The 12,826-nt window shown below is 25.3% G+C and overlaps 1 protein-coding gene across 1 annotated transcript; it reads left to right on the plus strand.

Annotated features, from left to right (window-relative positions):
- The first annotated feature begins 3,048 nt into the window (after positions 1-3,048).
- Positions 3,049-12,282, plus strand: LOC132950396 (uncharacterized). The gene is made up of 2 exons (XM_061021830.1): positions 3,049-3,147; positions 9,710-12,282. Exon 2 carries the CDS (start codon positions 9,711-9,713, stop codon positions 11,520-11,522), a length of 1,812 nt encoding a protein of 603 aa, XP_060877813.1. The 5' UTR covers positions 3,049-3,147; position 9,710; the 3' UTR covers positions 11,523-12,282.
- Positions 12,283-12,826: the final 544 nt, after the last annotated feature.

The raw sequence follows: 12,826 nt of genomic DNA on the forward strand, positions 1-12,826 counted from the left end.
CCATTGACCCATTATCCTTAGAACACAAAATTAAATTCCTCATAAACTGCTCGTCCAAATTTTTATTTTGATACGTCAACATTTTCAAAAAAAAATTATTCATTAAATAATTTACAGTTTAAAAAGGAGTGTTTCATTTAAAAAAACAGAAGTTTGTATCTTCATAAGCCACTTTTTAAGTAATACAATCAATCTCAAGAGTTTTAAAATATGATCATTAAGTATATTTAAAAAATTCAAAAATCAGATTTTGAGTAACTAATCAAAGAAAAAAGGGAGTGAGCATGCCAAGCGATCATCCTATTTATCACATACGATGCATATATTTTTAAAGACGTATGGTTAATTGTTATGTTTTTTTTAAAAATGAAAAAAAAAATCATACATCATTTATTGTAATATTATTCCATACAATATTATGTTCCGTCGTGGTTGTCTCTCCTAAGATAGACTAAATTAAGAATTCTTTTTCAACAAAATGTTAACTTATTTTATAGGAAGCTTAGCTACGTTTGAAATCGTTTAATGAATTATGTTTGCGTTTAGATTATTCTTCAGTATTCAAAAATATTATTTTAGTCTTATTTCATACATTTTAAAACTAACCTAGTTACCTAGTACCTACATATTATACGATCGACGAGTGACGACATAAAAGAATAAACGATTGAAAAACATAACATTGTTTAAAATAAATAACGTAACAATTTAATATAATTTTAATTGAGTTAAAATTATAGATTTTGTTAAAAAATAACATTTATGAGATCTGGTACTTGTAATTAAAATTAAAATTGTATTATTCGAAAATCGAAATATTATACAACCTGTTGCGTTATAAACTAATTTAAATTAATTGCATGACTTTGTTGTTCATGTCTATGTCCAATTTAAATTGAAGATTATTTTCAGAAATATTGCAATGAGTGTTAGAAATATATGTAATATATGTAATACCATGCAGGTATAATTATTACAGAAAATATGTAATTAAGTTTCAAACATTAAATTTCCATAAAGTGTCAAAATAACTTTGTACAGTATATTAAAAAACAGGACCTACATTGCATATGTTTATCTCATACTAATATTTATTATTTTTCCACACATAAATATATAAAACGGATCGTATATAAAATATGAACAATATATTGGTTTGGTAGGTATGTGTATACCTACTTTATACTTATAGATTTCAAAATACGCTATTGTGCTAATGTCGACGCGGTTTCAGCAGCTATTATAGCTACAAGTTACAACCCTAAAACATTGTAATAAAATATGAACTAGCAAATTTAAATTTGTTTGAAATATTTTTGAAATATCTATATGTGATGTAATGTATTAATTACATTATTGTTTAATTTTGAAATGACGTTATATAGGTATAACCGAATAATATTTACATGGCGGAATTTAAGTACAAATAGTGGAATTGAGCAACATGTGTGAAATTTCACAATGTCATGTCGACAGTTAATTTAATTGTTCGATAAAAACACCTATAAACGTAATGAAGAAAAATCCGGGTCATGGCTGTCCAAGCTACAACTGTCCGAGTTTTAAATAGTAAAAAATAATTAGAAATTGAAAATGAAATGAACACATGCGAGAGAAGAGCAAACTTACTATCTTAACACCATAGAAAAAAAAAAATAAAAAAAATTGGATACTGAAAATGTCCGTTAACAGTTCAAAACAAATCAAAATATTTGGAAAATTTTATAGTGTATAGAAAATGCTAATATAAACAACCAGTGAAAATTTGTTATAGAGTTACATCAAAAACCAAAATCAATTTTGTCAAAAATTCCCGTTTTTCCTTAATATTTATTTTGTTTGGTCTGGCGCTTTTGAAAACTATTGGGAATCTTTTACTTTTGACCCCCCAAAGTACCAACTAGATTCACTTTCCTATCAAAAAAGATACTGTTGAAGAAAATCTAAGCATTTTTACTGTCCTAAAAGGTGATGACAGCCACAAATAAAAAAAACACACACATCATTGTAAAATTAATATATAATCATAATATTTATGATTCATACATTTTCTTCCAGGTGGAAAATATCGAATATTATTTTTTGATTTATGATTACAATAGTTGTTATAATATCAATTATTTAAATTATATTTTACACTAGGAATTATATTGCCAAAAAATACCAATAACCATGTAAATATTGTAAGTGATTTAAAAAATATAAAATTCGGAAAATAATTCCACATATTATTGTCAATAAACGTATATACATATTGTGTTGTAGTCGTCACATTATAAATCAATTAATACGATTTTATTGTGTTATTAATTGTACCTACGCGTTTTATCGTTATGATTGTGTTATATGATTACCGTCAACATGTTACGTATTTTTTCTACTGACACAGTAAAATAAATAAATAATTTTTATTAAACTAAATCCAAAAATCAATATCTAAATCTAACCTAAATCTCCTCAAAAATATTGAGCATTTTTTCAAACGTAAAAAATCCTTAAACAGCCGTAAAAGCAACCAAAGTTTCCTATAAGGCTAATATTTTACACAGGAAAACAAAGCAGCCCACTTTGTGTATTACGTTGATATAGATTGAATGATACCAAATCAAAATGAAATATAATTTAAGCTTAAAAATAATTTCATTGATTATAATCTATACGATTTAGAAATACAGGAATAGGTAGGTATGTATAATAATTCTAAGTAGGTACTCGTTATTCGGGACAAAAAACGTATTTATCGCCGTTTGAATTGTAAATCGATATTGGAGCTATTCATTTGAATTCTATCTAATTAATTTCACATTATTGTAAAATGCTAATATACCTAGTAGGTACCTACTAACTACTTACATACCATAACATGGGTACCTGCCTGCGAAACGACGGTTGCCAATCACGCATAAATATTTTTGTCTAAATTGGCCCAGGAATGTCGATTCACCACTAAAATATCGTCCGACCAAATTAAATGTGAATTTAATTGTCCGTATGCTGTTTACCATTAAACCATTTATATATGTATAAATATACCTGATAGCAAATTAATATCTTTAATAGCAGAGCATTCGAACGAGCAGTCGAACAGTTCCAGACCACAGCTCATTGGAATACCACTTGTCCAGGCATATTGATTTTATTCTTCAAGTAAGTAAATTATTGTTTTATTTTATAGAATCGTAAATCTACAGTTATTAATATTTATTATAGTACTATGTAATATCACTCGACACGTACATTTATTCGATTAAACTTTTATTCAAATGTCATAAATAATATCGTTTAATATATTATTATTATCGACTAACATTTATTCGATTTTATTGACATTTTTAGTTATAGCTTATGTGCATTTCAGATTTAAAATTAAATAACATACACTGTTTAAGTAAATTTTATAATAAACTTGTATATTAATTTAATACTATGTAATCGATCAGTATTTTAAAGACGTTTGTAATATAGATAACTGAAATATAATCGGTACTTACTCAATAATAAATGGTATAAACTGTATAAAAATATATACTATGAAGAAACTAAAAATGATTTATATTTTTTTTTTAAATAATATTTTTGTCTTCTTTTTTTGGAAAAAAAAATATTATGATTAAAATGTTCAATTAATAGATACGGAAATTAAGATAACCTAATCATACAATACAAAACATTTAGAATGTGATTATTTTTAACCAAATTTATCTAATAGAATTATCTTAAACCAATTTTCCTAAATTCTCGTTTTACAGAATGAATTAAAATAATTATTTGTTTATTTATTATAAATGTTATAAAGCAATTTATTTTGTATGATATAGGGATAAAGTTTTTTTTCATCAATTAAAGTAAGTTACTCTGTCAAAAGTATAAAATATGACAAACTTTTGAGAAATTTATCAGTTATTAAACAAAAAAAAATAGTTTCATATATTCATATGACGTTAACATGATATTTATATGTTATATCAATACACCTTACCATAGCCATAAAAAACAAATATAAAACTTAATTTAGTTTTAAAACATTCATTTTTAAGTAACACATAGCTATTCCTAATAATATTAATGCAGAATTTAAGTGTTTTTGGACCAAAAAAAATACATAAATATAATTGTTTATAATATAATAAAGATATCGTGAAATCGTAACGTTTAGACGTGTATTTATATATTTTACAGTTAAATAATATTATAGCAATGTAACTGTACCTATCTTAGATAAATTGTGAAGATATGTTTATTAATGTTATACATATAGTTCTCAAATACCCCATCAATATAATTTAAGTACGTTGAATAGTATTTAAAAATATATCAAAATAATGTCTGTTAGTGTATTTAAAAGTTATTCGCATTTAAAAAAATAAATCAAAAGCACCAATGCAAGACAGTAGACTATTGTTATAAAATTGAAATCAATAATAAAATCATCGAATTTGAAAAGCAATTAATTCTGTTCTCTGGGGGTGGACTGCTGTTTATTATAGAGTTTACTGTTTATACGATGTTACGATGTTTTAGATTTTAAGTGCTGATAAAAATAATATTCCTATATAAGTAATGATATTCAAAATATATTGAGTATCATAATGAATATAATGATACGATAGTAAATATAAATTTCCAAAACTAAAAACACTGCCTAACTTAACCCAAAGAAATTAAACATTTAAGATTTTATAGAAAGTTTGACTATCATAATAGTAAATTAGTGTTTAAATGGCAAGCCTTTAAATTAAAAATTACATATTAGGTATAGAAAATGCATTACTAATAATATAGTTAAAATCTGCAGTGCAGTTCGAATAAATGTATTTATTTTTTATTATTTTTGTTAGTACATAATATTATAATGACTATGAGAATGATATTATAACTAGGATAATAAAAGTCAGGATCTCCCTTTCTGTATTTAAATCAAAATTATTTTTTCCTCCGAAATGCATAAACTAAAAATGTATTATGGTAAATGATAAACTAAATACATTTAATACGCTTATATTATTATTAAGCGTACATATAATTTTAAAAGAAATAGATACGTATAAATTAAAATATTTTATAACAATTATTTTATATGATTTATTTGAGAATAAAATTACTTTATTTTTAGTATACAAAATTTATATTTTCTTATTTTTCCATATGGATAGGTATATAAGATATTAATTTAACGAAATAAAACCCACTAATCTTACGTAGTATTTGCTTATATATAAGTAGGGAAAGTTTTTTTTTTTTTGCAATGTCTAATATTATTTATTTCAAATTAATTACCAATATTGATTTTGTCAACGTAACTATTAGGTCTTCCATGCATTTCTCCAGTTTTAATCAAAACTTGAAGCATTAATAAATGCTGATTAATACTCTAACTCCCTCAATGAAAAGTTAAGTTAATTAAGAGTAAATTTTACTATTTTTTTTTTCAATTTGGTGTTACTGTTTACTGGATTTCCAAAAAACAGTAACACCGAAATGAAAAAAAAATTAGTTACTTCCCTCTTTGTTTGAGGAGTCGACCTATAAGGCTATAGCTATATCATAATTTAAATCTTTGGGCTATAAATTCAGTATATAAAGTAAAAATTAAATCATATATAAAAAAAAGTTAATCTTAGCAGTGCTCAGTTAACACAAAAGTCCCAATTTATCTTAAAACTATGAAAGGCTATACTTAATTTCGTCATTTATTTCCTTAAAGTTCATAGACCATAATTAACGGTGGAAAATGTAAAAACTTACTTCTTTCCTTATTAATTTATATAATATGGTTACGTGACATTTTAGTAGCTTCTCTTCCCAAGAAATAAAAACGGGACAAGCAATAACACATCTAAAAGTTGTAACCTTTTATAAATATTTTATAATAAAATTGTATTTGTTGGGTAAAAAAGCGTGAAAATTTAATGCAAGGCTCCTGATATATTGTTACAATAGCAGTTGAAAAATATTAAAAATAAATTGGCACAATTTATTTTTATAAGCATTTAAAGTTCAAATGTTGACAAAATTTAACAAATTTATAATTTAATAATTATTTTGTAGTTAAAAATGTATAAAATGTTCAAGGTTATAGGTATTAGGCTTAGGTTATAAATAAATTACTTTATTCACAATGTCATCAAATATACTTGGTAATATCATAAGCTGACTGGCCGTTTTCGCTCAGAATCGTTTTCTTATACAATGATATTATATCATTGAATTCAAATTTAACACCATCCATTACAGTGACCCACTTGTAACCTACTGTACAGCAGAGTGACATCCACTTACCCACCTTTTTATTCTTATTTTATTTTGATATAATAATTATTATTTATACTGAAATCTATACCACTGTCCTTACAAAACATAAGCTTTTGGTTACATCTTATATTCATATATTATAACCTCCATGCATGACGCTTAAAATAAATAAAACCAAATCGTTTCTTTTATGAAATATTGTTTTTGTAGAATAGTCTGGTTGTTGCATAGATCCTAGCCTGAATTACTTTTGCCGTGATGGCGCGATCAATGAACGCTGAGGCGTGACAAAAAATAGTATGTGTGGCTCGTGCGGGAAGGCAATTTCCGCCCTTGCCACACATTATACTATTGTAACAGTATACTAAAATATTATATTTTCATTTATTTATTATTATATTAATTAGCATTTAAATGTTATGTTACGAATGGATAGGTAATAAACGCCCATTTAGTTATTAATTGTACAACAAAAATTATTTAAATAAGATAATTTTATTCATAACTTATTTTTAATTAAAATGGTTTCTGTTAAATTCAAAACGAATAACTGTTATATAGTAAAGGTGTACAATTAAGTCATTTAAAAGTATAGAACAAATTCTGGTTTAAACTGATATTAATTGTTTCAAATAGGTACTCATAAAATACTTTGATATTTTAATTTATATGATTAATAAAATAGTTTTTATTACATTTGAATTACGTGTGTGTTTATATAATATGTAGAGATAGCCTACAAATTCCTAAAAAATGACGATACAAATTTTTTTTAAAAATCCAAGGAAGTCACTTTCCTGTATTGTTGGTGCTGAGTGTAGCCGTGTTACATTAAGTAGGTCACTATAATAAATGTGTTGAATTTGAATTTGAATTAAATTATAAATTATGAATATTTATATATATATATTTATTTTTTTATAAAATTATATTTATATGTATATTATAGCGGTTTTTAAATAACTACTTATATTATAATATATTCATTTTGGCGCTTATGTCATACAGCCAATGCTATATAGAATATAGATAATACGAAAAATCACTCAGCGGTGACGTACTGTCAGTTTATATTTCTGAAGATGTTTTATATTTATTTTGTTATTTATTAATATTTAACTATACCCACGGACTAAGATATATCTTAGTCCGTGACTATACCTGGTATTATTTTTTTTATGTTTATAAAAATATACGTAGATAATGTCAAATAGTTTGATGTTAAAAAAAATTACAAATTACAACAAAATTACTAAAATTTTAAATTGTTGTTTAAATATCCAAATTGTCAACAATTGAACTCGAAATGTGTTTAAAAAAAATTGTGTATGTTTCATGTTTTTGAAATGTTTAGTTACTGTAAATCAACTATTATGAAGAACCTTATTAATTATTTACTTATGTAGTTATTATCACAATTTTTTATTTTTTAAGCTATTAAAATTAGCTTAGGCAATACTTATTCTTAAGCATTGATTATGGTTACGGCCCTAGTTATTACAGTTGAAAATTAAATACATTTTTAAAAACAAAATAATTTGAAAAATTTTGTGATTTTAATTTAGTTGTATCTATGCGTTTTCGATATTTTTAAATTACTATAAGCACAACTTATGTGGAATATTTTTAAATTACCTATCAAAGTTTTTGACCGAGCACATGACATCAACATTAATAGAAAAAGAGTCTACAATTTCAAATGTCTATGAATAGCTCAAAAAGAGCCATAATATTTTGAAAACTATATTATGTATAAAAAATTCTAATATAATTAATATTCGTTGAACGTTTCAAACATCTACGATTATTAGTTTTAGTATAACAAGAAAATAACAAAATTATTTTGTCAAAAATGTATACTTTATATTTTTCCATAATTCCCCTTCCCCTTAAGTTACAATTATTATATATAATTATAATCCAATTTTTAGCAAAACATCTCTCGAAGCAGAAGATTGAAACATTTTACTGCTTTAAGAGATGACACAAGAATTAAAATAAGACACTTCAATAATAAAAAATCCAAAAGGTAGGTACATAATTCATTGCTCCGCTCAATCTAAAATAATTAAGGATTTGGTCTTAAAAATGTGGTATGTTATATTCCATTCCATTTGCTAAGGATGTTACGTGTACTAAATGTTTTTTAAACCTTTTTCTGAATTTTCCATATTTACTTAAAAGTTAAAACCACACCAGGTACAAAAAAAGTAGAACACTGACGTGTTTAAATTATCATAGTCAATTTGGCAATAGTTGAATTATATGGATTTTCTAAGATTTCAGTATTAAAATAAAGTATTATTTTATTAAATTATCTAAGTACTTTCAAACATTTCCAATAATGACGTAATAGCCATCAACATTAGTCCAGACATCCATATAGTATTATTGTAATCCTGAAATTAGTTTATTTCCAACATAATATCGAATATAGTTGAATTGTATTGATTTAAATAACATAATTGTTGAACAACATTTTTTCATAGTACCTATTCATTATTCAATCATCTAAATTTTAGATTCTAAAATATAAGTTAAAAATAAAAACTCCGGAAAATTGTCAGATAGATGTGTTGTAGATCTCAATTTAATTTTAAATACTTAGGTTTGTTTTTTCCTCATATTTTCTCCTTTCAATACGAATACCTCGTATGTATTCTTTTTTCAGTTTATGTTTTTTTTCCAGTAGGTACCTACACAGTTACATACATATTATTATGTATACCTATTACACAAACTTTACAAAAAAACATTCACCTCCAAGAGAATAAATTTAGTTCCCAGACTCATTATCAAAATAAAGTATTCGACATCCTAACAGTTCCTAAAAAAATATGATTTAACTTCATACTTATTAAAATTAAAATAAATATATTTACGATCATCAATCCCATACGAATTTCGTCACACTACAAACTATAGTGTCATGATTATTATATATAGTTAACACGCATAGATTCACGATTTCAATCTTATTTTTTATATACAGAGTGTAACAAAATGGCCTCTACATACACTAAGTTAGATTATCTGATTATACAATAAAATATATAGAAAATAAAAAAATAAAAAAATATTATTATAATATGTTTATAAAGATAATTCATCTAACTTTTAGGCAATCACTTAGTTGTGGAAATAAAATACATATCAATAAAAATAAAAATCCATAAAATCTAAATGTTTTAAAAAAATAATAATAAACAAAATAAATATTATGTAATTACCTAGGTATGTGGTTCATTAAATAAATATTTTAAAATTAAACGTATTTATTTATTTTTTTGTATAAATATCTAATATATTTTTATCAATAGGAGATTCTAGGTACCTACTATTGATATATATTATCTATTATAAATTTTAATTTAACATGTTAAAATTGTTTTTTTTTTTTTATTATTTAATTATTATTATTATTTAATTTTTTTTAAATTAGTTTGTTCTATTTCAGGATGAATTCAATGCGATTACTAATACTTCTGACGTTCATTTTATATGAAACACAGAGTGCTCCAAGTATAAAACCTTTAAAGTTTTTAAAGTCTTTAATATCAAAACATTTACCATCAACTACTGAACAGCCACTTTCGGAGGAAGAAATATACCCCGCATATAAATGTGAATCTGTCGAAGAAGGTGCCATTGATGATTCAGTTATTGAGTGGAACCGCCAAGTATTTTTAGTAAATGAAAAACCTATTTTGATAGAAGTTGGAAACGTTGGACAAATTCAAAAAGAAAATCATGATGAAGACCTAACTGTTAGTCCAGAAATTAGTCCCGAAGTGAACTGTGAAGGAAATGCTGAAATAAATCCCGAAGTAAATCTTGAAATAAACCCCGAAGGACATTATGAGGAAAATTCTAAATTTAGTCCAGAAGAAGAACACAAAAATGTATACGAAAAAGATTTAAACACACAATGGTTATTGGGTGAGAATACAAGTGAAAAACTACCAGAAATAAATGTTGGTACGCCTTCAATCAAAGATAAAATCATTAATAAAATCAACATCATCAAATCGAAGTTAAAATTTAAGAATCGTCTAGTCATACCAATTGCGGAATCGGTTGAAGAAAACAAGAATAGTGTTGGATTTACTTCCATAAAACCTATCACCACAATGGAACCAATAACTACCGGAAAACCCACTACTGTACTACACATATCTACTGTGCAACCTATTACCACAGGACATCAATACACTACAACTATGCAACCATTCACTTCCACACATCCTGTAATTTCAGCACAGTACACCACTACTGTAAAACCTGAGAGTTATATACCCGACGCACAAATAAATTATGGCATCGAATCTCAAGAACCAATCGTTACTATTCCCACTCAAAATCAAATGCCTTTACAACCACAACAAATCTACTACTCAGACTTATATTATCCACCATGGCTTAATAATTGTCCACCACCTTTATCCCATCAAATTTGTTACCACCAAAACAATTATTACGCACAAAGCCCTAAATTCACCAATACATTGAACGCAAATCAATTTACCCTCGATAACACACCCTATAACACACCCGAATACCAAAACCAAAAAAATAACAATGGTTTGACCAAAGTGATAAACTATATCAAGATCGACACAACCCAACAAGTGAATCCGATTAAACCAAATCAGAATCAACAGTGGGTACATTATACTTATGACAATCCAAAACCTATTAATCAAAATCCTATATCTAATTATTATAACTCACCAACAGCCAACCCTGAATCACAGCCAGAAATTATATTTCCTAGCTCCAATGGTGTTGACTCTTCGTCAACCATGCAACCGATCGTTGTGTATACCGTTGATGCCAGTGCACTACCGATTAACCAAGTAGATCAAACACAATCAGAATACAATTTGAACCAGCTCTTGGGACCCGCAAAAGTGAATTCCAATGTTGAAGGTTCTCATTATCCGTTGAGGGGAGATATTCAATTCGGTGAAGATGTCAACCCCAATACTAATTACGATCAACCAGAAGGAGATAGTTCCGAATACACGTTGAAGGAACGCAGAAACGTAGGTCACTACAATAGCGATAGTAAGCTGGCTAGACCAGTATCTGAACGAGCTGAAACTCTAACTCCAGCTAATAAAATCGAAATTTCTGCAGTTACTGAAACTAAAACACCGATCATTAAAATCGAAACACCAATCACCGACGTCAAAAATGAAACACCTGCCGTCACTTCAACCGAAACACCACATCTCGAATCCAACAACTTCAACACAGGTGTTGAATAATACAACTTATAGATGCCAAAATTAAAGTGATTTAATCATTGAATTCACCATATTATGTAAATTATTTTATTTATTCTAACACAATAATCATTTGAAAAAATTATGTACCAAGTTATATTTATTAAACTATTTTTCATCTAAATGTTTTCAAGATCAAAATAGGTTAACTTTAAATATTTTTATTTAAGCAAGTCAGGCTTATTTACCATTATGATGTATTTTATGTATATAATTATATTACATAGTAAATACAATCATCAGTTTAAAATAGGCGCCAGATTGAAATGCCTCTGATCAACACAATAGAAACACATAATAAGCCAATTGTTATGAACAATAGTTATCGTACGTGAAAAACCTCTAAAAATTCGTTACAGTCTGGCTGATTATAAATAGGCCACTTAAATTATTAAATTATATATGTACCTATGTTCTTGTTACATTGTAAAATAAAAATTACAATTTTTCTTTCAATATAATATGATATTTGAAATAATTAAGTTTGTCCTTTCCAAAAATGTATGTTTGGATGCATGAAAAAATTGTTTACGATTAATTTATGACATTTGATTATAATCGCTGTAATGTTCTAACGCATTGCATATAAAATAAAGTATTTATATAATTATACTTATTTTACATTACTAATACATTATATTCTTAAATATATATTTATTTAATATATTCTAATAAACCACAAATATTTTTGTAAAAACCTTAAAAAAAAAATTGTTTTTTCTTATCATATTGTATAAGTTATTATCAGTTTAACTCGGAATAAGTTTATATTATATTTTTAATAAACTACTTAAATATATCTTAAAATATTTTTAAATATAATGTATGTGTAATGTGTATTGAAAATTTCAATTGTGGAATAATGAATATCAATCTCAATCAAGTAAATAAATTTGAGATAAATTATTCAAAATATTTAATAACTTTATAAATAAGTTACATTTTATATCTAAAATTTAAAATTCAATATTAATTTAGTAATTTTTTTCTTTCTTTCTTTTTAAATTTTAAAATTAATAATAATTAGTTTACAGTCAGTAAAATGTAATATAAGGTAATAACCATAGCAAATTATTATATGGCTGGAAAGCATGTAGACAATGGGATTACTTATTGGTAATACTGAATCGAATAATAATAGTTAAAAAAATCATTACATTCTATAATTTTATATACAGATAAAATTTCCATAAAAATGATACTGTACAATTAAATTATTCAGCCACATAACTATCGCAAGATTTAAAAATACGATATTAATTTTCATCTTTGACAAATATGTATAT

This window comes from Metopolophium dirhodum, chromosome 8, assembly GCF_019925205.1.
Source record: "Metopolophium dirhodum isolate CAU chromosome 8, ASM1992520v1, whole genome shotgun sequence".
In the NCBI taxonomy this organism is placed as follows: domain Eukaryota; kingdom Metazoa; phylum Arthropoda; class Insecta; order Hemiptera; family Aphididae; genus Metopolophium; species Metopolophium dirhodum.

Coding starts and splice junctions, on each gene's coding strand:
- LOC132950396 (XM_061021830.1), top strand. CDS start 9,711: ATGAATTCAATGCGATTACTAATACTTCTGACGTTCATTTTATATGAA.